Raw genomic sequence first — 27,604 nt, 5'->3', positions numbered from 1 at the left:
TGGGCAAGCATGTGATAAAGTCCATGGTGACGCTGTCCCATGGTCTCTCAGCTACGGGCAATGGCTCCAGTAGGCCCCCAGGTGCCTTGTTCTCTACCTTGTCTTGTTGGCACACAAGACATGTGCGGACATAGACCTCAATGTCGTCCCGCATGCGTGGCCAGTAATATGATGACTCTAGCAACGCCATGGTTCGTTTTTGCCCTGGATGGCCTGCCCAGGCCGTGTCATGCCCCTCCTTGATCAAGGTGCGCCTCAGATTGCCCCATCTTGGCACATAAATGCGCCTGCCTGTGGTGTAGAGAACACCGTCATCTACCTAAAATTTCTTCGTCTTGCCTTGACTGGCTAAGGCAAGAAGTTGCTGTGCCACTGGGTCGTGCTGCATGCCCTGCTTGATGGCATCGATAATGTCACTGCTGACCATAGCTGCCAGCACTGCCTTGCGACTCAACGCATCGGCCACAACATTGGCCTTCCCTGGCTTATACTCTAGGGTGTAATCAAATTCGGCCAGAAAGTCTTGCCACCGAGCTTGCTTAGGTGACAGCTTCTTTTGAGACTGGAAATAACTTGTCGCCACGTTATCCGTTTTGACAGTAAAGTGTGTCCCCAGCAAGTAATGACGCCAAATCCTTAGACAGTGGACTACGACCGTCATCTCCTTCTCTTGGACAGTGTATCTCCGCTCCGTCTCGTTCAACTCCCGGCTTTCAAAGGCTATGGGGTGTCCCTCTTGCATAAGGACACCGCCAATGGCAAAATCTGACGCATCAGTATGGACTTCAAACACCTTGGTAAAGTCAGGTAGAGCCAAGACAGGCTCCTTCACAATTGCTTCTTTGAGGCCGTCAAATGCCTCTTGACACAAAGGGGTCCACTTCCACTCACGACTTTTCTTCAATAAGTCGGTCAGTGGTGCTGCGATGGCTGAATAACCAAGAATGAACCGCCTATAGTAATTGGCAAGGCCAAGAAAGGACCGAAGCTCGGTTACTTTGGTCGGGACCTCCCAATCTTGAATAGCACTAACCTTGTCGCTATCCATTCGGATTTCTCCTTGGCTGATTGTATGCCCAAGGAATTGCACTTGGGGCTGGGCAAAAGTGCATTTCTCCCGCTTGACGCACAGGTCGTTCTCCCTCAACACTTGGAAAACCCTGTGGAGATGCTCCATGTGCTCCTCTAGGCTGTTGCTATATACCACGATGTCATCGAGGTAAATCACAACAAACTGATCCAAAAATGGGTGAAAAGGTTTGTTCATCAGTGTGCAAAATGTAGCAGGGGCATTGGTCAAGCCGAATGGCATGACTAGCCACTCAAACGCCCCATATCGAATCACACGGGTAGTCTTCGACTCGTCGCCCTCGGCGATGCGCACTTGATAGTATCCTTTCCTCAGGTCCATCTTGGTGAACACCTTGGCTTGTCCTAACCGATCAAACAAATCGGCAATTAAAGGAATGGGGTACTTGTTTTTCACTGTGACCTTATTAAGGGCACGATAATCAATGCATAGCCTCAGCGTTCCCTCTTTCTTCTTTTGGAACAACACAGGTGCTCCAAACGGTGCTTTAGATGGGCGGATGTGCCCAGCTTCAAGCAATTCTTTGAGCTGCTTCCTCAGCTCTTCAAGTTCTGGTGGTGCCATGCGATAAGGGGACATGGCAGGTGGCTTGGCTCCTGGAACCAGCTCGATCTGATGGTCAACCTCCCTACGTGGAGGTAACCGTTTGGGTAACTCATCGGGCATCACGTCCCTGTTCTCCTCAAGGACTTGCTGCACGCATAGGGGTAGTGTTCCCCCCTCCTTGGCATTGTTTTCTTCCGCAACTGCTACAAGAGTTGCGAGAAAGGTTGGTTCTCCTCTCTTGAACCCTTTTATCAACTGCATCGCGGACAAGCGCACGCCCGATTGATGTACACGAATCAACGGCACGTCGCAAGAACAGCTTGGATCTCTAATCAATAGTTGGTTGAGACGCGGCGAAATGAACGCGTTGATCTCATACCAGAAATCTAGACCCAATACGATGTCAAAGACGTCCATCGGGGCAACGGTGAAATCGGTGAACCCTTGCCAATCACCTAAGACGAGATGGACTTTAGGGGAAAATCCATTTACGTCCGTGGGAAGGCAGTTGACTGTTTTTAACAGCGAGTCACTGGAAACATAGGAAAGGCTCAGTTCCTTTGCCTTTTCCTCTGTAATAAAATTATGCGTCGCACCTGTGTCCACCATGATGCGGACTGGTTTGCCTTTTAACGTCGCCTCCACGAACAGTGACTCTCTTGGTTTGATTTGGGGTGGCTTGGCTATGATGGCAGCAAGTGTCATGTGATTGAACAAGCCTGCCACCTTAGCCTTTGCTTGCTCTGCTGCCTCCGCCTTTGCACCTTGCTCACTGGTCTGAGCCCCGGCTTGCGCACCTGCTTGTTTATTGGCAGCAAGCATTGCGCCTAACTTGCCCAACGAAGGACAATTTCTGTAAAGATGGCCTGATTGTCCACACAAATAACAGCCATCGTTTGGGGTGAAATTCTGCTTCCTTTCTTCGTAGTTCTTGCGAAAATTGGAATTGGAACCCCGGTTGCGATCCCGATCTCCTCTGGAATCACGACCCTTGTGGGGGACAAATCTGTTTTTGTCCCCGTTGCCTTGATCAACCTTGGAAGCAACTTGCTTCCCTCAGTTATCTTTCGCCTTGGCATTGTCGGTGCGAAAATCATTTAAGGACTCCGCCACCACAATGGCATCGTCAAGGTTGTCAACTTGACGTCTTTGTAACTCCTGTTTGGCCCAATTTTGGAGGCCATCCAAGAAGTAGAACAACAAATCCTCACTGCTCATGCTTGGGATTTGAAGAGTGAGCTTTGTGAACTCCTTCACGTACTCGCGGATGGAGGATGTTTGCTTGAGCTCCCTCAACTTTCGACGGGCCTCGTGCACAACATTTTGGGGGTAAAACTGCCGTTTTAACTGCTCCCAATCCTCGATGGAACACGTTTCTTTCTCCATGTCCGCCTTCTTTCTCCGCCACCATAATGAGGTGGTATCGCTCAAATACATGGCTGCTGTCCGAATACGAGCAACTTCGTCATTAATGTGGACGTGCTCGAAATATGCGTCCATTTGCCAAATGAAGTCTTGAGCGTTCCTTTCACCCTTGAAGTTTCTGGGTTTGGGAACCTCTATGCGGGTTTCCCGAACGTTGATTGGACCAGCACCGTTTCTGAGCCTGGCCGCTTCCAGTTGCGTTTCCAAGGTCTCTACCTTTGCTTGCAAACTGGCCAGCGCCTCTGTGAGCCTGAGCTCAAGGCCGGTCAGCGCCTCCTTGTGCTCGTTGTTTTCTGCTTTAAACTCTTTTTGGACTTCATCTAATCCATCAAGAGCTACTAATTCAAAGGTGTGAAAGTTCTCCGGTAAGGCGTCAAATCGCTGGTTTAAGGGGAGTAACCCAGCTTCTGTGTGGATGACTTTTTCCACCAGCTGGTTTGACACCGAACTTTCGCACACATCACCCATAGGAGGTGTTTGGAAGGTCAGCCCTTCAGATGTAACAGCGGGTGGACCACGAACTTGGCTTTTGCCCCGTTGTTTCTTCTATTTGGTCGCCCTCTTGGTAGGGGACTTATCTCCACCGTGGTGCTCGTCGTAAACAGCTTCTTCGTTGTTGTTAGCCATGATTGTAACTCGCTCTGATACCACTTGTCACGGGCCTAAAATCTAAGGCGTCGTGGGGCAGCCTTGATGGTTTCAACCATCACTCAATGCTTCAGCCCAACTCTCAGTCACTGGCGGAAAACAGTGAATACTACTAAGGCACAACACACACAAGAACTGAAAGTAAGAGGAACACGATTTTGGGAGGCAAGTGCCCTTTTTGATATATGCTCAAAATGTATCTTTACAAGTATACAAGGGTGAATTGAATGAATGATTCTGCCCTCAAGGCTTACACTATTTATAGATGGAAAATATGCCCTAGGCTGGACAGTGGGCCCTAGGCATATGGTTGTCTTTGCTGAACAGCTTGTAGTCATGGACCACAGGCTGGCAGATGTAGTGCTTGGCTTAGCTGGCTCGTGGCCCACGAGCAGACAGGCGCGCGGCTGGTCTCCCCCTCTTGTCTGGCAAGCTGGCTGGCAGATTTAGTGCTTGCCTTAGCTGGCTAGTGGCCCAAGAATGAACCGCCTATTACTATAGGCGGTTCATTCTTGGGCCTGTAGCTGGCTAGTGCTATTCAAGGTTGAAAGGTCCCGACCAAAGTAACCGAGCTTCGGTCCTTTCTTGGCCTTGCCAATTACTATAGGTGGTTCATTCTTGGGCCACTAGCCAGCTAAGGCAATCACTAAATCTGCCAACTTGCCAGACAAGAGTGGGAGACCAGCCGCGCGCCTGTCTGCTCGTGGGCCACTAGCCAGCTAAGCCAAGCACTACATCTGCCAGCCTGTGGTCCATGACTACAAGCTGTTCAGCAAAGACAGCCACATGCCTAGGGCCCACTGTCCAGCCTAGGGCATATTTTCCATCTATAAATAGTGTAAGCCTTGAGGGCAGAATCATTCATTCAATTCACCCTTGTATACTTGTAAAGATACATTTTGAGCATATATCAAAAAGGGCACTTGCCTCCCAAAACCGTGTTCCTCTTACTTTCAGTTCTTATGTGTGTTGTGCCTTAGTAGTATTCACTGTTTTCCGCCAGTGACTGAGAGTTGGGCTGAAGCATTGAGTGATGGTTGAAACCATCAAGGCTGCCCCACGACGCCTTAGATTTTAGGCCCGTGACAAGTGGTATCAGAGCGAGTTACAATCATGGCTAACAACAACGAAGAAGCTGTTTACGACGAGCACCACGGTGGAGATAAGTCCCCTACCAAGAGGGCGACCAAATAGAAGAAACAACGGGGCAAAAGCCAAGTTCGTGGTCCACCCGCTGTTACATCTGAAGGGCTGACCTTCCAAACACCTCCTATGGGTGATGTGTGCGAAAGTTCGGTGTCAAACCAGCTGGTGGAAAAAGTCATCCACACAGAAGCTGGGTTACTCCCCTTAAACCAGCGATTTGACGCCTTACCGGAGAACTTTCACACCCTTGAATCAGTAGCTCTTGATGGATTAGATGAAGTCCAAAAAGAGTTTAAAGCAGAAAACAACGAGCACAAGGAGGCGCTGACCGGCCTTGAGCTCAGGCTCACAGAGGCGCTGGCCAGTTTGCAAGCAAAGGTAGAGACCTTGGAAACGCAACTGGAAGCGGCCAGGCTCAGAAACGGTGCTGGTCCAGTCAACGTTCGGGAAACCCGCATAGAGGTTCCCAAACCCAGAAACTTCAAGGGTGAAAGGAACGCTCAAGACTTCATTTGGCAAATGACGCATATTTCGAGCACGTCCACATTAATGACGAAGTTGCTCGTATTCGGACAGCAGCCATGTATTTGAGCGATACCACCTCATTATGGTGGCGGAGAAAGAAGGCGGACATGGAGAAAGAAACGTGTTCCATCGAGGATTGGGAGCAGTTAAAACGGCAGTTTTACCCCCAAAATGTTGTGCACGAGGCCCGTCGAAAGTTGAGGGAGCTCAAGCAAACATCCTCCATCCGCGAGTACGTGAAGGAGTTCACAAAGCTCACTCTTCAAATCCCAAGCATGAGCAGCGAGGATTTGTTGTTCTACTTCTTGGATGGCCTCAAAAATTGGGCCAAACAAGAGTTACAAAGACGTCAAGTTGACAACCTTGACGATGCCATTGTGGTAGCGGAGTCCTTAAATGATTTTCGCACCGACAATACCAAGGCGAAAGATAACCGAGGGAAGCAAGTTGCTTCCAAGGTTGATCAAGGCAACGGGGACAAAAACAGATTTGTCCCCCACAAGGGTCGTGAATCCAGAGGAGATCGGGATCGCAACCGGGGTTCCAATTCCAATTTTCGCAAGAACTACGAAGAAAGGAAGCAGAATTTCACCCCAAACGATGGCTGTTATTTGTGTGGACAATCAGGCCATCTTTACAGAAATTGTCCTTCGTTGGGCAAGTTAGGCGCAATGCTTGCTGCCAATAAACAAGCAGGTGCGCAAGCCGGGGCTCAGACCAGTGAGCAAGGTGCAAAGGCGGAGGCAGCAGAGCAAGCAAAGGCTAAGGTGGCAGGCTTGTTCAATCACATGACACTTGCTGCAATCACAGCCAAGCCACCCCAAATCAAACCAAGAGAGTCACTGTTCGTGGAGGCGACGTTAAAAGGCAAACCAGTCCGCATCATGGTGGACACAGGTGCGACGCATAATTTTATTACAGAGGAAAAGGCAAAGGAACTGAGCCTTTCCTATGTTTCCAGTGACTCGCTGTTAAAAACAGTCAACTGCCTTCCCACGGACGTAAATGGATTTGCCCCTAAAGTCCATCTCGTCTTAGGTGATTGGCAAGGGTTCACCGATTTCACCGTTGCCCCGATGGACGTCTTTGACATCGTATTGGGTCTAGATTTCTGATATGAGATCAACGCGTTCATTTCGCCGCGTCTCAACCAACTATTGATTAGAGATCCAAGCTGTTCTTGCGACGTGCTGTTGATTCGTGTACATCAATCGGGCGTGCGCTTGTCCGCGATGCAGTTGATAAAAGGGTTCAAGAGAGGAGAACCAACCTTTCTCGCAACTCTTGTAGCAGTTGCGGAAGAAAACAGTGCCAAGGAGGGGGAAACACTACCCCTATGCGTGCAGCAAGTCCTTGAGGAGAACAGGGACGTGATGCCCGATGAGTTACCCAAACGGTTACCTCCACGTAGGGAGGTTGACCATCAGATCGAGCTGGTTCCAGGAGCCAAGCCACCTGCCATGTCCCCTTATCGCATGGCACCACCAGAACTTGAAGAGCTGAGGAAGCAGCTCAAAGAATTGCTTGAAGCTGGGCACATCCGCCCATCTAAAGCACCGTTTGGAGCACCTGTGTTGTTCCAAAAGAAGAAAGAGGGAACGCTGAGGCTATGCATTGATTATCGTGCCCTTAATAAGGTCACAGTGAAAAACAAGTACCCCATTCCTTTAATTGCCGATTTGTTTGATCGGTTAGGACAAGCCAAGGTGTTCACCAAGATGGACCTGAGGAAAGGATCCTATCAAGTGCGCATCGCCGAGGGCGACGAGTCGAAGACTACCCGTGTGACTCGATATGGGGCGTTTGAGTGGCTAGTCATGCCATTCGGCTTGACCAATGCCCCTGCTACTTTTTGCACACTGATGAACAAACGTTTTCACCCATTTTTGGATCAGTTTGTTGTGATTTACCTCGATGACATCGTGGTATATAGCAACAGCCTAGAGGAGCACATGGAGCATCTCCACAGGGTTTTCCAAGTGTTGAGGGAGAACGACCTGTGCGTCAAGCGGGAGAAATGCACTTTTGCCCAGCCCCAAGTGCAATTCCTTGGGCATACAATCAGCCAAGGAGAAATCCGAATGGATAGCGACAAGGTTAGTGCTATTCAAGATTGGGAGGTCCCGACCAAAGTAACCGAGCTTCGGTCCTTTCTTGGCCTTGCCAATTACTATAGGCGGTTCATTCTTGGTTATTCAGCCATCGCAGCACCACTGACCGACTTATTGAAGAAAAGTCGTGAGTGGAAGTGGACCCCTTTGTGTCAAGAGGCATTTGACGGCCTCAAAGAAGCAATTGTGAAGGAGCCTGTCTTGGCTCTACCTGACTTTACCAAGGTGTTTGAAGTCCATACTGATGCGTCAGATTTTGCCATTGGCGGTGTCCTTATGCAAGAGGGACACCCCATAGCCTTTGAAAGCCGGGAGTTGAACGAGACGGAGCGGAGATACACTGTCCAAGAGAAGGAGATGACGGTCGTAGTCCACTGTCTAAGGACTTGGCGTCATTACTTGCTGGGGGCACACTTTACTGTCAAAACGGATAACGTGGCGACAAGTTATTTCCAGTCTCAAAAGAAGCTGTCACCTAAGCAAGCTCGGTGGCAAGACTTTCTGGCCGAATTTGATTACACCCTAGAGTATAAGCCAGGGAAGGCCAATGTTGTGGCCGATGCGTTGAGTCGCAAGGCAGTACTGGCAGCTATGGTCAGCACGGCCAGCAGTGACATTATCGATGCCATCAAGCAGGGCATGCAGCACGACCCAGTGGCACAGCAACTTCTTGCCTTAGCCAGTCAAGGCAAGACGAAGAAATTTTGGGTAGATGACGGTGTTCTCTACACCACAGGCAGGCGCATTTATGTGCCAAGATGGGGCAATCTGAGGCGCACCTTGATCAAGAAGGGGCATGACACGGCCTGGGCAGGCCATCCAGGGCAAAAACGAACCATGGCGTTGCTAGAGTCATCATATTACTGGCCACGCATGCGGGACGACATTGAGGTCTATGTCCGCACATGTCTTGTGTGCCAACAAGACAAGGTAGAGAACAAGGCACCTGGGGGCCTACTGGAGCCATTGCCCGTAGCTGAGAGACCATGGGACAGCGTCAATTACTATAGGCGGTTCATTCTTGGGCCCGTAGCTAGCTAGTGCTATTCAAGGTTGAGAGGCCCCGACCAAAGTAACCGAGCTTCGGTCCTTTCTTGGCCTTGCCAATTACTATAGGCGGTTCATTCTTGGGCCACTAGCCAGCTAAGGCAAGCACTAAATCTGCCAGCCAGCTTGCCAGACAAGAGTGGGAGACCAGCCGCGCGCCTGTCTGCTCGTGGGCCACGAGCCAGCTAAGCCAAGCACTACATCTGCCAGCCTGTGGTCCATGACCACAAGCTGTTCAGCAAAGACAACCACATGCCTAGGGCCCACTGTCCAGCCTAGGGCATATTTTCCATCTATAAATAGTGTAAGCCTTGAGGGCAAAATCATTCATTCAATTCACCCTTGTATACTTGTAAAGATACATTTTGAGCATATATCAAAAAGGGCACTTGCCTCCCAAAACCGTGTTCCTCTTACTTTCAGTTCTTGTGTGTGTTGTGCCTTAGTAGTATTCACTGTTTTCCGCCAGTGACTGAGAGTTGGGCTGAAGCATTGAGTGGTAGTTGAAACCATCAAGGCTGCCCCACGACGCCTTAGATTTTAGGCCCGTGACACGCATTATTGACTAACTTATTAATTACACACTGCCACCAGCTAGCGAGGATAGACTAGCTTTTAATGTTATGTCTCAAATGACACCATGGCGAAATCTTCCAAGTTCATATTCTCCACTGAAACGTTGCAAAGACATTATGTATTAGTGTATAATTAAAAGAAGAATTGCAAAATACATCTATAATCACCAAAACACAATTAAGTATATGAGTCAATCCGACGACTACTCCATTAACTCATAGACGGCAAAATCTCATATAACAAGTCATTTAATGCACACGTGTCCCTCAATGATTCAGCCTAAAAAAGAATTACATCCCCAGGTTTAGATTTCAAAAGCGTGATAAAACATGACTATGCTCAATTGGCAAAGGTTGGGAGACTTGTAGTTTAATTCACTAGTTCCAATCCTACGTCAAGCAAACTAAGTCCAGTATTTAAGTGGATAAAAGTAGAAGAGTGAGCCCATCATCCCCAAGTTACGAAAGCTATGTTGGCCCAAAGAGTTGACTTCGGAACGATTTCCTGGTCACCAAAACAAAGATGACTACAAAAACTCATCCGTCACAAAAATCACTCATCAACCAACTCAACATGTAATTAATATTATCTGATATTGACAAATGCAACCGCTGATCCATCCAAAATTAAAGAAATAAATTCACTTCCAAACTCCCTCTGACCAGCTCAACCACATCACAATTTTAAATGATGCTTTTAAATAAATTTTGAAGGGGAGCCTTGGCGTAACCGGTAAAGTTGTTGCCATGTGACTTGGAGGTCCAGAGTTCAAGCCGTGTAAACAGCCTCTTGCAAAAATGCAAGGTAAGGCTGCATACAATAGACCTTTGTGGTCCAGCCCTTCCCCGAACCCCGTACATAGCGGGAGCTTAGTGCACCGGGCTGCCCTTTTAAACATATTTTGAACCACCTCTGCAACAAACTATATTTAAGAGATGCTTATCCATAATCAATTGCTTACTTAAAAACAAACCACCATAACCGACCCACCATTGTCAAGATTACACAGCTAATACTTCCAAACCATCAAGATACAAACAATCCAATCTAACAACACAGCTCGTCATTGAACAACCACCTTTCATATCTCAGCTAATTCTCTCCATTTTATTTGTTTAAGCATGAACATTAAGTCCAAATACTATCTACACAAACTAAATTTCACAAATTCAGGCCCTAATCAACATCTAATGTTCTCTAATTTTTGTTGATGCAAATAAACCATTAAACAAATTGGACGTACAAGGTGAATTACCATAATTTATAGTTGTATGACCATATTTAATGTGAATTTTGAACTACCATCACAACAAAGTCTATTTAATGATATTCTTATCTAGTATTCAACTTCTCATCTCAAGACAATAGTAACTGATTCACCGACCATCACTATCAAAATTATATACATCCTTCTACTCCCTCACCAATTCAGAACACTCCAATCTTGAATAACGCAAAACATTGACCCATCAATACAGAAACACCCACTTTTCGAGATTTAGCTAATTCTCCTCGATTTTCAGCCAAACCATAAGGATGTTCTGATTTTCAATTCTATGATTGAAACACAAATTCAAAGGATAGACAGACTGAATTTCACAAATCTGATGATCCCACTCTTTGTATCACTGAATGAACTAGTGTAGGACTAACAGATGCATAATTCTGGTCTGGACTTAACATATAAGGTTTCCCAATTTACCTTACTGATCCAAATAAACAACACCTTCTAGGTTGTCTATACTCTATATAAATGATCTGGAGTGATTTATGGACACACATATAAAGGGAATGCATATTAATTACGGGGACACAAAATTAACCAAACTAAAACCTCTTCAAATTAAGAAAAAGGATTGTACAAAAATTATGAAATTAAAACTCTACATATATGGGAAGGTAGGGAGAAAAACCCTCTAACCCATAGAGAACACCAGCAAACTTCTCGATCAGCTCCTCATTGTCCGCAAAGTACACCTTCCTCAGTTTCTTAAACACATGCCAAGTCAGCAAGCTATCCGAGCCAGCCTGATGACATAAGAGTATCTGCAACCCGATCCAATCCACCATAAAGGTTTTGACAAAACATCATTAAATGGTTCACGTCATAAACCCTTTTACCAAAAAATACCCTCAACAACCCGCTAAACTCCGTCAATTCTCCTGGCAGTTTACGACCTGTAAGGGCCTTGATCAGGTAGCCAAAATCATAAACGCTATGGAAAGTGACGTATGAAATAGCATCGTTGCACACCAACCCAACTGACATCATCAACTGAGCAAACCGGGTGGTGTCAGCACCACGGTCACGCGTCTTATCACAGTCCAACCCGTGCTGACGAAGCAGCTCAATCGAATCGGATGCGTGCTTATCACGCGCCACATCAAAATCGTGAAAGTTAAACTCCCAGATAAATCCATACCCACAACCAAGGTCCGGCAGGTTACCGGTAGCATCAGTGAGAGACCAATCGGGTTTCGAGCTTAAGCACGTCGACATTGGATTTCAGTGTGTTGTAGAGACCAATCGGGTTTCGAGCACATAAATCCTGCCAGAAAATGAAACCAGGGAACTCAGTATCCATAGAAACGTAAGGAAAACGGACGAGTAGGCTACGGATCAAGGAGAATCAGATTCGAGGTTGTTAGCCCAAACAGAGCGAATCACAACAGTTTTTTTCACTGGTGCCACCGCGGAGGACGGAGGTGGTGGTGGTGGGTTGATGGTGGCGGAGGTTGACATGAGATCGAGGTGATCCTAAGGATACAGTGATGGTGATTTCGGTTTTTGGAGAGCTGTTCGTAGGGCTCGAAAAGGTGGAGGCCTATTTATACAGGAAGAGGGGATTTAACAGGGTGTGAGGACATGGAAGTTAAAAATTATTTGAATCTGGGGAAAGTGGGTAGATAACGTCGGAGTACTTGAGATTTCCTTTTAGATTACATTTAAAAATAAATTATTTCACACATAATTGACAATGCACGTTATAGTTTGTTTGTTTCATTTTTATTTTTATGATGTATGGTTATTACCCTAGTGTCTTTTTGTGTTTTTATTTGGTGTTTGACATTCGTATTGTGGTCTAGACTAATTTGAATTTGCTTCGCATATAGAAAGCACTCTTATAAGGAATTCTTTTGAGAAAGGAACCTCTAAAAAGGTAAAGATTGAGAGAGTTTTGAAAGAAAATCAAGGAAACAGATACTCGTGGAGATAGCATAGGTATGGAAATCAGAAGAAGGCAAACACAACAACATAAGAATTCGAAATCCAAAAGTGAATACATGCAGCATTATTATAACCCATATGCCAAAAAAAGCAGGAAGAATTAAAAGAGATCAAACAATCAGATAGAAAACCAACAAAAAAATAAAAATAAAAAATACACCCTACAACGGTAAAACCAAAAAGGAAAAATAAAAGAAAATGAAAAACAGACTAACCTCACCCGAGAGCGTAATTAGCTCTCTGTTAGAACTCTCTTTGTATCTTCTATTAATTTCTTGACGGTGCTGCTTGAAAAAGAAGAGCAGAGAGGGGAGACTAACTGAGAATCTGTATAGAAAATTCTAGAAGAACGAATATAAAAGACAAAGACGCAATGACACAATAGTATAAGTAGATCTTTCCCAATAATCAAGAACAAGAACAAAAACATTAAGAACTTACCCTAGGAGGAAAATAGATGTTGGAGACTGATTAAGAATCTGTATATCGCCTTCTCTGCTTTGACGGATTTCGAGAATACCTAGACTGAGAAACCTAATTTTTTCAAATCCAAAATTTAAATAAAATGATTCCATAGGATCTATTTCCAGTAGGGGAAAACAAAAAATGAAACAAATACCATTATACAAAGAGGCCAGATGGAAAAATAAAAGAGAAATTTCATCTTTTTGGAGAAATGCGAAGAATGAAAAGAATAATTCTAGAAAACACAGGATCAAAAAGGAAAGCATGGAGAAAGATCACCTTGATACTTTGTGATTCTTCTTCTGGAAAATATAGTTTACTCTCCATGCTTCCCCCACCAGCGCTCACTCGGACCAGCATTGAGATTTCCTCTTCGGAGGAACATCACCTCCGAACATCACCTCCAAATCTTCCAATTTCTGGTCATCTCTGAAATGAGAGTTTGATTAATTTCTTAAAATCCAAATTCCAAACCTTAAAAAGTTAAAATCTCAAAATCCTTCATAAAATTTTAATTTTAAATAAATTACCTCATTAAACACTTAAGTGATGGAAGGAAATAAATATTCGCTCCGGTTCAAAAGTGTCCACTTAGTCTTTTTATTTTGATTCAAAATAAGTATTCACTTATAAAACCAAGAAGAAATTTAACTTTATTTTTTCAGATTTACCTCTATTTACTCAAGGCAATAAATAAGCGAGTCTTATTAATTAAGGGTAGTTTAGTCAAAATATCTTTTTTCTTCTAGGAGTTAGTGTTTTGTTAAGGGTGTGAGAAAGGCTAAGTGGACACTTATTTTGAATCGGAGGGAGTACCAAACAAGCCAAGAACAAAGAGAAAGCGGAAAAAATAATGAAGAAAGAAAAATAGGACACGTGTTTAGCACTGAAGATGGGGGGACGACACGCGAAGTACAGCCCTTTAAAGCTTGTATTTACGGTTTTACCCTTCATCATACTACAAACCTTCATTTATTATATAGTTGAAAATATTAACAAGTCAAACCAATATCTTATGTTTTAGCGTCTCGATTATTACAACAACAAAACGGGACAAAAGGAGTAACTTCTCAAATAAAATCATAATGCATAAAAGAAGTTCATAATGAATAAAATACTGCACTCTTTGTTTTAAGAGAACTGGAATAGTCACATAACCAACCAACAAAAAGATACATATCCGATTTGAGATAGTTGTAATCCTTTAGTTTCAAATTACAATTTCAAAAAAAGATATCCTTTAACTTCAAATTACAAATCCAACTAAGATAAACGAATACCCACTTGTCAAATATATTATACTACAGAAAAAAGATGAATCATATACTCATCTCATTACAACTTTTTTCACTAGCTATTATTTAAGAAGAGTAAAAATGTAAAATGTTTGACCTGTATGTTACCTGGTAAACAGTAAGTAAGCATTTGAACAAGATTTGGTTGAGATTTGAAAATAAGTAGCATGTTGAAGTTGAAAAAGGATATTTGGAAGTTGAAGTCGTGTTTGGACATGGAAATAAAGTTGAAGTTTTGTGAGTGAAAACTTGAAAAACTCCTAAAACATATTTTTCAAACTTCAAATCTGAAGTTGAAATAGTAGGCCAATTTGATAAACAAACGGTTATTTGAAATAATCTCCACGTATTATTTCAAATTTTGGAACCAAAATCTATGGTAAAAAGCGGAGCCTAAATAATAATCTGTCCTTATTTGATGTGGCACCATCACTGGCCATGGTGATAAGAAGTCAATTCTAATTATGTCGTATATTAGTGGAATTTCTAGATGGGGAAAATGCATAAATCTACAACCATCCAGACCATACTTCCTCGAAGTAAAAAGTTTGAACTTACCTTCACTAATGTTTGATTCAATTGGTCCCAAAGTGTTCCCTTAAGCACTTGAACATATACTTGTTTGGATGTTTTATCATACTGGACTTCAATCTTGTGTACCCTGTTAATTCAGACTTCAAGGTTTCAGTTTGCTTCAAAAAAACCTCTTCATCTAGCAGATTCTACAGAGAAACAAACTTGTTTTCTCATAACTACTGTTCAAAGAAGAATCTTTTTCTGTGGGGTTTAAGTTTCCACCAAGCAAGCAACATGAACATTTGACACTTTTCTTCCCACAGATTAAGTGACAGAGAACATGATTCGAAGTTCCGTTTATTCCATTTTCAGCCAAAAGAATAAAGAAACTAATACTCATCAGTTCCACAAAAGTTCTCAACGAGGTATTATTTATTTTCAACAGAAATAATGACTTAAAAGGGTGTTTTGGATTTGCTTTTTAAAAATAGCTTATAAGATAAAAGCTAAAAGCCATAAGTTGGGAATGCCCAACATTTGGCTTTTAGCTTATTTTTATACTTTTTTGACAGAAAAGTAAGTTCTTAAAAGCACTTTTTATCTTTCCCAAACACCATAAAAAGTAGAAAAGAGCTTAAAAGCCAAAAAGCAGTTAAGCCAATCCAAACACCCTCTTGTTATCAATAGTACCAGACCAAATAGATTGCAGAACCAAAAGCATAAATAGTCGAGATTTGAGCACAGAACAGACCTGGTGAGGTTGAGAGACAAGTGTACTTGACTTCTCAACATCACTAAATGCATTCGCATCATGTAAAGTCCCAGGAACTCAACCATCATCATCCCAAGATGGCATACCTCCAAAATCTTCACTTTGATAACAGGCTTCATCTAACCAAAAGGCCATGCAAGTCAAGTCAAATAATAACAATAGCTTCATCTGTCATCATATCTAACATTCCTATTTCTGAAGAAAACTATTAAATATACAGCATCGGAAGTACGCTACTATTATATGTAGTAGAACACAAAACCTATGAAATAGTCTAGAAGCTAGTAGAGAGCATTCGTATATAAGGCAGTGTAATTGAAGGCGAAAAGCGCAAATAAAGTGTGGGCTTTAACGATGATAGGTGCAAATGGAGAAAAAAATACAATATGCATGTCTAGTGCAAGACTATAATTATAAGCATGAATAATAAATATATGGACAAAGAAATTGAATAAAACAATACAATAAAGTGAAATATCAATGGTTTAGTGTCACCTCTTTAGGATTATGCTCATTAACAAGGAAAAGTATGTCTCAGAGCCCTAATGTCGACATTGAAGCGCTTGCCAAGCGAGGCAAAACGCTCAACATGTTTTGCACCTCGCTTCAGGGCTTAAGTGCGCCTTGACAACAATGATATAGGGAAGTAGGGTTTAGAAAAGATATCTTAGCAAACACTCTTCTAGATCCAACTCAAAAGCAGCAGCGTAAAATCATTTAAAGCACTTAAAGAATTGTTAGCTTTGCTAAGCCACATCTATGCCACTGTTCTAGTAGACAAGAAGACCTAGCAAAAATGTATTTTAATCAAAATTCAACATTTGTGCAGTTTGAAATAACTCGCCAAAACAGAATCTAGCACCCATAAATGCTTTACTTAATTAAAAAAGTACAAAGTTCTAGCAGACGGCCATAAAAGCTATCTCACCTGGCATTTGTTTTCCTCTCCTTACAGACCACTAAGGCAAGAGAATACAGGCAATCAGAATATTTTTTTAAGGTAGTCAGCAAGTAATGACAATCTTCTGGAAGTAACCTGTTACACGGTGTTCTATTTGCTGGAAGGAGTAGTAACTTGGGATTCTTTGGAGGAGCAAAGCGATGCGATAGATCAATGTCCAAAGCTTTCGTGAAAACAATTTCAGATTCGGCTCTTTGTTTTCTTGGTCTTTACTCATCTTCATATCAAGGCTCCTCTGAGACTGAGAATGTTCATGAGATATTAAACACCAAAGAAGCTTCAAACGGCTATAGATTTCTTCAATGACTGGCAAGAGAGGAGGACTGGAAAAGTTAAAATTCCTCCTGGTATTCCTGCGGAAGCTTATCTTGTGCTTTGAAGGAAATCCTAAACTTCAAAACAAGTAATCATCAACTCTCTCAGATCTGTCATCATTCTCAGCATCGGAAAAGTAAATGGTTCACAGTCCTGAGGGACAAAGCACAGAGAGAAACCAAATTTCATTTTTTCTCTTTTCAAGGGCCTCAATTCCAAATTAGTCTTGAAGGTGACAAAAAACAAGTGTGTTTGCCACCTCCTGTTGGTTTGAGGAAATTTGATCAACATAGTGAGAGCCCTGACCTGACAAACGTATTCCGTCATCATGATCCATCAGCCAGGCTTCACAATTGTCAAATGCATCATCAACCACATCAGCAAAATCTGTTTCAGCTGGCATCGGCATCTCTCCACTAAATTGAGAAATTGTATGCCTCAGACCAGGCTATATCTTGTCCTTCTTGGGCATATTCAACTCCATTTCTTCAACAAAATCTATACTAACGGAGAAGGTCTATAACAATCAATTGATAGTGTGGATCACCAAAACCACATAGAATTCCAAAAGCCGCAAACCTTTAGCAAAACATACATCAATGGACTCTGTTCTATCATGCCGAATTGTTTCTGGTACAGACTTCCTAGGTATCTCGAACGAATCAAAAAGGACACGGCAATTACCATATATTCCTAGGTTATTCTACAGAAGACCCTTCGCACGGCCTTCATCAAACTGAGCTAATGTCTGATGATAAAAGAAGATAAACAGCAAAAGCGGCTGCAAAATAGACAAATTAACGATTTATAAAGTGAAAAGGGATAAATTCAAATGAAGAAGAAACTATCAAAGACAAGAAGCATGTATACCATAAAATTTCTTCACATTAAGAGAATCGAATGATGACTCCAATGTTGATAAAGACGATAACTGCAATTTCTACTCAAATTAGTTTGGGAACAGGAAATTATTCTGCAATTGTTATTTCTTAAAGAGAGGAAGAGTGTTAACCTTTTTTCTTGTTTTTTTCTGGGATGGCCTTCCTCCTGGTCATTTTCAAAGAGAAAGCAAGAGAAGAACACAAATCGAAAGCAGTGGAATAGATAAAGATGATGATATGGCAATTGCATATTGAAATCGACCATGCCACACAATTTTGTTTCTTAAGCTCAAATTAAGAAAATATAAAAATTCTTAAATCCATATTAGGAAAATTGAAATCGATAATGACGTGAATTCTTGAACATCAACCATTACCAAAGCAACACCAACATCCATATACTTACAAGTGCGATCATAACCCTGTTAACTTAAACCAAAATTAAAGTGGTAATTTTGAACCTTATCTTGAGAAGAAGCTCCAATATGAACAATTGATACCGACAGAGGTGATTCTTTTCTCCACAGAGGTGATTCTTTTCTCCTGGAAATTTACTTTTGATAACAGTTACAGATGAACATGCTGGGACGGAGCAGACGAGTAGTTCTTTTAAACTAGGTGTGCGTTTTTATCGAAGCTTAAGGTTTCTTTTGGATGGGGGTGGGGGGGTGGGTTGGGGGAAAAGAAAATGAGGGAAAAGTAGCGCCTCTTTTTATTGATAAATTAAATTTAGCAACCGGTTATTATAACTTTTAAGGACGGGATATTATCTCGTCATAAATGTTGAGCAAAAGGAGTGATGGCGAAACTGGTAGATTCCCAACAAATGGCCTTCATCAAAGGAAGGCAATGGATGGATAAGAGGTTTTGATGTTGCAAGAGCTGGTAGAGAATATCTGGAGATAACTCACCTTCAATATGCAGATGATACACTCATATTTTGTGATACAGAAGAAGAACAACTTAAATTGCTTAGGGTAATTTTGGTTCTATTTGAAGGTTTCTCTGGCTTGCATATCAATTGGAGAAAAAGTTTCTTATATCCCATTAATGAAAGTCCCAAACATGGGTTTGTTGAATGCTATCTTAGGTGGTGAAGTTGGTACTCTACCAACTACTTATATGGGTATGACTCTGGCTTGCATATCAATTGGAGAAAAAGTTTCTTATATCCCACTAATGAAAGTCCCAAACATGGGTTTGTTGAATGCTATCTTAGGTGGTGAAGTTGGTACTCTACCAACTACTTATATGGGTATGACTTTGGGAGCCAAGTCTAAATCCATAGAAATTTGGAACAATGTGATTGAGAAATGTGAGAAAAAATTGGCACGATGGAAGACTCAATATCTATCTTTAGGTGGCAAATTGACACTCATTAACTCTGTTCTTGATGCTATGCCAACATACATGATGTCTCTGTTTCCTGTTTCAACAGAGATTATCAAAAGGCTGGATAAAATTAGGAGGAACTTTCTGTGGCAAGGGAACAAAGAAAGGAAAGGATACCATCTCGTAAAGTGGAAAGCTCTGTTGGCAGGGAAGAAATATGGAGGTTTGGGGATCAAGAATCTAGAAATTCATAGTAAAGCACTCAGAATGAAATGGTTATGGAAGTACAACAATGAGAATGAAAATCAACTTTTGTGGGGGAAGGTCATCAGAGCTAAGTATCAAGAGGAAGATAATTGGATAACTAAAGTGGTTACTACACCATATGGAGTAAGTTTATGGAGATCCATTAGAGCATTGTGGAATGAATTCAAGCTTAATACCAAGATCAAAGTGGGCAATGGGGCAAAGACTGATTTCTGGAAGGATGTATGGCATGAGGCAGGCAGCATGGAATCACTCTTCCCATATATACATAATCTAGTATTGCACCAGCAAAGGAGTATAGCAGATCATTGGACTCCTCAAAGATAGATTCAATTTCAGAAGACACTTAAATGACTGGGATATTCCAAGGGTGGCTAAAATTTTTAGTACAATAGAACATTTCAGTGGAGTGAAGGCAGGGAATGATGTGCTATGGTGGCAGGACAATAGAGTGGGCATCTTCAAGGTAAACAGAGCTTACAGATGGATGAACCAGTCCAACCAACAACTAAACAACTGGCCTGGGAAACAAATCTGGAAAACAAAATTCCACACAAAGTAGCATGCTTTGTATGGTTACTAGCTAAGGAAGCAGTGTTGACACAAGACAGTTTGATGAGGAGAGGGTTACCACTATGTTCCAGGTGCTTCTTTTGTGGCGATAATGCAGAGATAGTTAACCGTCTATTTCTACATTGCAAGGTTACAGGATAACTATGGAGATTATTCTTAAATCTTAAAGATATTTCTTGGAATATGCCTGCAAAGATTACAGAGGCACTTCATAGCTGGGAGGAAGCAGGGGTGCAGGCAAAGAATAGAGGTAGATGGAGAATTGTCCCTGCAAGCATTTGGTGGACAATTTGGAAGGAAAGGAACTCTAGATGTTTTGAGAATGTAGAAAATAGTATGCAGAAAATCAAGCTGAATTGTATTTTGTTATTATGTTTTTGGTGTAATCAGGTCATTCCAATGACACAGTCTCAATCATTGATGTATTAGATTCAATATAGGAGTAGGACATCAGTGAATAAATTACCGCAGTAAATATGGTTCAGTACAACCCATGTACTGTTTTGCTCATGATGAAATATAGATACAGACATACAGTTACCAATTTCAAAAAAAAAAAAATGTTGAGCAAAAAATTGATTTAACGACCGGAGAAAAGTTGGTCACTATAAGCATATTTATACTGACTGGATTCATGTCCTTAAGAAATGGTCGCTAAAAATCATACTTAAGTTTCCAAATTAAGGTGACATTATAAAGAATATATTAGTAATTTTTTAAACAGATTTCAAGAAGGTTCTATTTTTGTAAGGATTGATAAAGTAATAAATAGATTCAAGTAGGTTTTCTATTTCAGAAATCTTCTTTTGAAAACCCAAACAAATGTTCTATGTATGAGCAATGTGGCAGTTCAACTTCAACTAGAATGGGAAATTCTTGGTGTTTTCAGATGGCAAAACAAATAAGGCTCTTTTGGGTACCTAAAACAAGAAAAATCTGAAAGAAATTTCTACTGTGCTTCATATCCAAGAATCCACCACATAACTCTAATGCAAAAGCAATAGCCAGAGGTCAAAACTTTATACTCACATTTGCTATCCCTTGTTCCTTTCCATTCTTAATAGCCTTTGGTAATTTCCTGCAATGGTATTTTTGTTACAAATCAACAATTACTGTGAGTCCACTTTAACCATTCCATTCTATTTTGGCTCCAAATCAAGATCTCACCACATAACGCTTATGCAAAAAAGTAGTAGAGGGAGTTTGGAAGTGAATGAATTTCTTTAATTGTGGACAAATGAGGTTGCATTTGTCAATATCAAATAATTGACGATGCTAGTCAGTTACATGTTGACTTGGTTGATGAATTTTTTTTTTTGTAACGGATAAGTTATTATAGTCATCTTTTTTTAGGTGACTGAGAAATCGGTCTAAGGCCAACCCTTTGGGCCAACGTAGCTTATGAAACTCAGGGATGATGGGCTCACTCCTCTACTTTTCTCCACTTAAATATCGGACTTAGTTCGCTTGACACAGTACTTAAACTAGTGAATTAAAACACAAGTTCCCCAACCTTTGCCAATTGACTTGGAAGATTTTGCTTCGGTGTCATTTGACAAAGAACATAAAAGCTAGCCTATCCTCGCTAGCCTCTAAAATTCTTTCTCAAATGACACCAAAGCATAGTCATCTTTTATCACGCTTTTGGAATCTAAACCTGAAGATGTAATGGTTTATTAAGTAAAAGCATTAAAGGGCACGTGAGTGTTAACGGACTTGGTATATGAGATTTTTCCGTCTAGGAGTTAAGATGGAGTAGTTTGTCAGATTGAATCATATACTTGATTGTGTTTTGGTGATTATAAATGTATTTTGAAATTCTTCTTTTAATTATACACTAATACATAGTGTTGAAGATTTTGCTTTGGTGTCAGTTGACAAAAGAACATAAAAGCTAGCCTATCCTCGCTAGCTTCTAAAATTCTTTCTCAAACGACACCAAAGCATAGTCATCTTTTATCACGCTTTTGGAATCTAAACCTGGAGATGTAATGGTTTATTAGGTAAAAGCATTAAAGGGCACATGTGTGTTAACGGACTTGGTATATGAGATTTTTCCGTCTAGGAGTTAAGATGGAGCAGTTTGTCGGATTGACTCATATACTTAATTGTGTTTTGGTGATTATAAATGTATTTTGAAATTCTTCTTTTGATTATACACTGATACATAGTGTCTTTGCAACGTTTCAGCGGGGAATGTGAACTTGGAAGATTTTGCTTTGGTGTCATTTGAGACATAACATTAAAAGCTAGTCTATCCTCGCTAGTTGGTGGCAATGTGTAATTAATAAATTAGTCAACAATGCGTCTATACTGGGTCGCCTGTATGAATACTCTGTTTATTCCATTTTATTTGACCCTATGTCGTTCCAATACGTATTAAGAATGTTCAACATAATTTGTCTATTTTTGGGTTGACTATCAATCTACTACAATCCTCGTATTTTATTTGAATTTGGGATGACTATGCTCTTCAAACACATTTTGGTTTTTTGAAAATATATAGCAGTATGCCTTTGGAAAATTTAGCTTTCGAAGTTACTTGAAAGTTCATTGTATTTGCTTCAGCTATTGTGTTTATCTCTTTTCTTTATTTGCCAAAATGCATTTATGTTTTCACCATGTGAGTTATATGCCTTGTTGAGGTTAGTATATATGTTTTCATCTGTTGTGACAAAGTATCTAGTTAATATGAGTTGTCCATTGTAATTTGAATCAAATAAAATTGTACAATCCATCCTTCCCTTTGTTTACAATACTGACCCGATCGCCGTCGCTTTGACCGCTGAGATGTCCGCAGCATTATTGAAGTACTTCTTGATGTAAGTAGTCTAACTTAAGTTTGAAGCTAGATAAGTACATCTTCGTCCCTCAGTGGGCTTCTTGAGGCAACTTTATTATAATGTAGAATGCTTGTTCTTGAGACTGAGCCGAGGGTCTTTAGGAAACAGCCGCCCTACCTTTCAAGGTAGGGGTTAGGTCTGCGTACACTCTACCCTCCCCAGACCCCACATGGTGGGATTCTACTGGGCTTGTTGTTGTTGTTGTTATTGTTGCTTGTTCTTGAGACTAAGGTGACGGATGAACTTTTCCAAAAACAAAAAAAGGGCTAAGGCGAGGGATGCCTTTTTGCAACTTCAATATTGGAAGCATCGGAGTGTATTGCATCACATGATGTAATAACTCTGCATTTGCATCTTTCAACCGCTTTAAGTGATGGAGAGACATGATCTCAGGCATATTTCCCAAAATATTTCGTCTATTGTCTGTTTGAGATTATAAATGCTCCCAGGCACATTTCCCAAAAACCTTTTCTCTCCTACTTCTTAGGGGAGTAGAACACCTTTTTCGGTGGCCTTTCAGCCGGGAAAACTTTTCTTTGTCTTCCAAACCTAAGTCACCCCCTTCTGTAGAGGCTTACAACCATTTCTTTCTTCCTTTTCAGCTAAGTTAGTGTTTGCTAGCAAGATACGGGGGATCATAGGATTTACTTCAATGTTGGATTTAAATCCTTTGGCATTACTAAATGGATTGCTGAAAGTCCCATTTCGTATGAATGGGTGGAAAAAAGCCGTAATACGATGAGAAGATCTTCTATCATCAGCAAGATCATGGAATGGACTTGCTTTGTTCTTGAAGAGGCCTCGAAAGATCAGAAGAGCACGGTAAGAACATGGAAAACCTCAGACCAGGGCTCAGAACATTTTTTGACCAGAAAATATAACGAACATGGGAGATAATATGAGTATTTTATCCTGAAATGGAGATAGGAGATCTGTCATTATTATCCCTGAAATAGCTTTGAATGTTGGTTGGTGTGACATTGCATTTAAGATAGAAAGGTTTATTAAATGCTCTCCAAAGCCGGGTATAATAGTTCCTTCAAGACGCACTGCAGCCAACTATCCTTTTGCTAAGGCAGTAGAAGAAAGCAAATGGCAATCCAAGAGTCTCAGAGAAGTAGAAATGAGAACGAAGAAGGGAAACATTGATATCAGTGATTCCACTGGATCCAGGGATGATGGGTTGTTAAAAAGATGCTCAGTAGGGCATTGTGGAGAAGAAGTAGATAAAACTGACAACTTAAAATAAAGTTCGAGATTTCGTCTTTGTTTGAGATTTTCAAAAAGAAACTAAAATATTTCGTCTATTGCTTCACATGGCTCTTTTTTCCATCACCCCTCTAACTTTCATTTGAAAATCTCAAACAAAGACGAAGTATTTTAGTTAAATAAAATTGACAACTTAAAATAAAGTACGAGGATTGCAGTAGATTGATAGTCAACGCAAAAATAGACAAATTGTGTTGAACCTTTTTAATACGTATTGGAACGAAACAGCGTCAAATAAAATGGAATAAATAGAGAATTCATATGGCCGACCCCAATATAGACGCATTGTTGACTAACTTATTAGTTACACACTGCCACCAGCTAGCGAGGATAGACTAGCTTTTAATGTTATGTCTCAAATGACACCAAAGCAAAATCTTCCAAGTTCACATTTTCCACTGAAACATTGCAAAGACACTATGTATTAGTGTATAATTAAAAGAAGAATTTCAAAATACATCTATAATCACCAAAACACAATTAAGTATATGAGTTAATCCTACGGACTACTCCATCTTAACTCTTAGACGGCAAAATCTCATATACCAAGTCTTTTAATGCACACGTGTCCCTCAATGCTTCAGCCTAATAAACCATTACATCCCCAGGTTTAGATTCCAAAAGCGTGAAAAGATGACCATGCGCAATTGACAAATGTTGAGCGACTAATATTTTAATTTACTAGTTCGAGTCCTACGTCAAGCAAATTAAATCCAGTGTTTAAGTGGATAAAAGGAGAAGAGTGAGTCCATCATCCCGAGTTTCGAAAGCTATGTTGGCCCAAAGCCGTCACCAAAAACACCCATCAACCAAGTCAACATGTAATTGATATTATTTGATATTGACAAATGCAACCGCTGATCCATCCAAAATTAAAGAAATAAATTCACTTCCAAACTCCCTCTGACCAGCTCAACCACATCAACAATTTTAAATGATGCTTTTAAATAACTTTTAAAGGGGGCCTTGGCGTAACTGGTAAAATTATTGCCATGTGACCTGGAGGTCATGGGTTCAAGCCGTGGAAATAGCCTCTTGCAGAAATGCAAGGTAAGACCTTTGTGTTCCGGTCCTTCCCCAGACCCCACTCATAGTGGGAGCTTAGTGCACCGGGCTGCCCTTTTATATTAATTTTGAACCAACTCCGCAACAAACTCTATTTAAGAGATGCTTATCCATAATCAATTGCTTACTTAAAGACAAACCACCGTAACCGACCCATCATTGTCAAGATTACACAACTAATACTTCCAAACCATTAAGATTCAAACAATACAATCTAACAACACAGCTCGTCATTAAACAATCACCTTTCAAATCTCAGCTAATTCTCTCCATTTTCTTTGGTTAAGCATGAACAAAGTCCAAACGTTAATCTACACAAACTAAATTTCACAAATTCAAGCCCTAATCAACATCTAATGTTCTCTAATTTTTGTTGATGCAAATAAACCATTAAACAAATTGGACGTACAAGATGAATTACCATAATTTATAGTTCCATGACCATATCTGATGTGAATTCTGAACCACCATCACAACAAAGTCTATTTAATGGTATTCTTATCTAGTATTCAACTGCTCATCTCAAGACAATAGTAACCAATTCACCGACCATCACTATCAAAATTATACACATCCTTCTACTCCCTCACCAATTCAGAACACTCTAATCTTGAATAAGGCAAAACATTGACCCATCAATACATAAACACCAACTTTTCAATGTTCAGCTTATTCTCCTCGATTTTCAGCCAAACCATAAGGATGTTCTGATTTTCAATTCCATGATTGAAACACAAATACAAAGGTCTGCGTACACTCTACCCTCCCCAGACCCCACGATGTGGGATTGCACTGGGTTGTTGTTGTTGTTGTTGTAAACACAAATACAAAGGTAGACTGACTACAGTTCACAAATCTGATGACCCCACTCTTTGCATCACTAAATGAACTAGTCTAACACTATAAATGCATAATTCCAGGCTGGACTTAACATATATGGTTTCCATTTTTACCTTACTGATCAAAATAAACAAAAACTTCTAGGTTGAATTAGTTGGATTTACCAGGTAAACTTATGTTCTCTAGTGATTTATGCACACATATAAAGCGAATGCATATAAATTCCAGGACACAAAAATTAACCAAACTAAAAATTCCTTCAAATTAAGCAAAAAGATTGTACAAAACTGAAATCAAAACTCTAAATCTATCTCGAAGCTAGGGAGAAAGAACCTCTAACCCATAAAGAACACCAGCATACTTCTCCGTCAGCTCCTCGTTATCCGCGAAATACACCTTCTTCAGCTTCTGAAACACATGCCAAGTTAGCAAGCTATCCGACCCCGCCTGATGACAATTCCCAACCAACCTTTTCACATTAAGCGTATCCGCAACGCGATCCAACCCACCATATAGATTCTGACAAAACATCATTAGATGCTTCACGTCATAAACTCTTTTCCCAAAAAACACCCTCATTAACCCGAGAAACTCCATCAAATCCCCCGGTAACTCCTTACCCGTAAGCGCCTTAATCAAGTACCCGAAATCATAAGGGCTATGAAAAGTCACATAACTAATATCCACATTACAAACCAGACCAGACGATACCATTAACTCAGCAAATCGCGCCACGTCAGCGCCACATTCACGCGATTTCCCAAAATCCAACCCGTACTGACGAAGCAACTCAATAGATTCCGTCGCGTAATCGTCACGCGCAACATCAAAATCACGAAAATTAAATTCCCATATGAAACCATATTCACTACCTAGGTCAGGTAAGTTACCGTTAACATCGGTCAGTGTAACCCCAACTTGAATCAGCTTTAGTGAATCCACATTGCATTTAAGCAAGTAGTAATGCTCGATCGGGTTACGAACAAGTTTTTTTTTATTATTATTATTATTATCGAGACAGAAAATTAATCCGGGGAATTCAGTATCGAAAGATACGTAAGGATAACGGTCGATTAAGTTACGGAGTAAGGTGAATTCGGATTCGAGGTTGTTAGACCAAACGGAACGGATAACTATGGGTTTTTTTAATGGTTGTGGTGGCGGTGGAGTGATGGTGGTCATTAGATTTGAGGTTTATTTTAGGGATTAACGGTGGTGATGGTGATTTGGGTTTTGGTAGGGGAGTGTTGGGGTATTTATATAGGAAGAGGGCGTTAGTGGGTTTGGGGGTGGGGTGGGGACACGTGGCAGTTAAACGTGAAAGTAGTGTGAGCTATTATGGCTTTTTGTGGAAAGTGGGGACTGTAACGGTTGCTTTCACAGTGACTTTTATTGATCATGCACGTCTTTTTTTTTTTTAAAGCTTTAGTTTGTCCTATTTATGAACTACTCTCTCCGTTTTAACTTAAGGGGTTATTTGGTACACTGTATTAGCTGGGACACTAATTATGAAATTAATTTTATACTATATTTGGTAAATTTATATTTTGTACTAAATAAAGTATAAAATGCATTCCAAACTTAAGGATGAATATTTCATCTTATCCCATTAATTCTGAAATTATTTTATCTTATCTCCTAGATTGAATAAATTAGTCTCAAGAGATGGGATAAATTAGCCCCAGGATTGTAATCCTGGGATAATTTTGTCTACGTACCAAACGACCACTAAGTGTCATAATTTGACAAGTGCAGCTTCTTGACTGCCACAGACCGGCTTTTTAATTAGGCACGGAGTTTAATAAATGTAAAGAGATTTTGAATTTAGCTGTCCTAAATTAAAGATGTGTATAATGTACTAAAATGT

The 27,604-nt window shown here is 40.9% G+C and overlaps 1 protein-coding gene and 1 pseudogene across 20 annotated transcripts; both read right to left on the bottom strand.

Moving 5' to 3' along the window:
- Window positions 1–10,932: 10,932 nt before the first annotated feature.
- LOC132624539 (probable CCR4-associated factor 1 homolog 11) lies at window positions 10,933–13,343 on the bottom strand (annotated as a pseudogene).
- A 1,397-nt stretch (window positions 13,344–14,740) lies between these two features.
- LOC132625891 (probable CCR4-associated factor 1 homolog 9) lies at window positions 14,741–26,980 on the bottom strand. Of its 20 annotated transcripts, none has more exons than XM_060340507.1 (7): window positions 17,680–20,714; window positions 17,538–17,598; window positions 16,974–17,448; window positions 16,428–16,739; window positions 16,320–16,350; window positions 15,371–15,510; window positions 14,741–14,764 (listed from the first exon to the last, which is right to left on the bottom strand). In XM_060340507.1, exons 3-6 carry the CDS (start codon window positions 17,074–17,076, stop codon window positions 15,507–15,509), a joined length of 450 nt encoding a protein of 149 aa, XP_060196490.1. In that variant the 5' UTR covers window positions 17,077–17,448; window positions 17,538–17,598; window positions 17,680–20,714; the 3' UTR covers window positions 14,741–14,764; window positions 15,371–15,506. The 20 variants fall into 20 exon arrangements, 17 of the variants coding, with proteins under 17 accessions (XP_060196490.1, XP_060196489.1, XP_060196475.1 ...); XM_060340506.1 differs by lacking the exon at window positions 14,741–14,764 and adding an exon at window positions 15,567–15,586 and having other exon boundaries at window positions 15,395–15,495; XM_060340492.1 differs by lacking the exons at window positions 14,741–14,764; window positions 15,371–15,510; window positions 16,320–16,350; window positions 17,538–17,598; window positions 17,680–20,714 and adding exons at window positions 20,750–20,798; window positions 26,078–26,980 and having other exon boundaries at window positions 16,596–16,820; window positions 16,974–17,165; window positions 17,247–17,448.
- Between the last annotated feature and the right edge of the window lie 624 nt (window positions 26,981–27,604).

Source organism: Lycium barbarum, chromosome 2 (assembly GCF_019175385.1).
Source record: "Lycium barbarum isolate Lr01 chromosome 2, ASM1917538v2, whole genome shotgun sequence".
Lineage (NCBI taxonomy): Eukaryota > Viridiplantae > Streptophyta > Magnoliopsida > Solanales > Solanaceae > Lycium > Lycium barbarum.
Note: the sequence above shows the minus strand (reverse complement) of the source record. Positions and strands in the feature narration are given on the sequence as shown.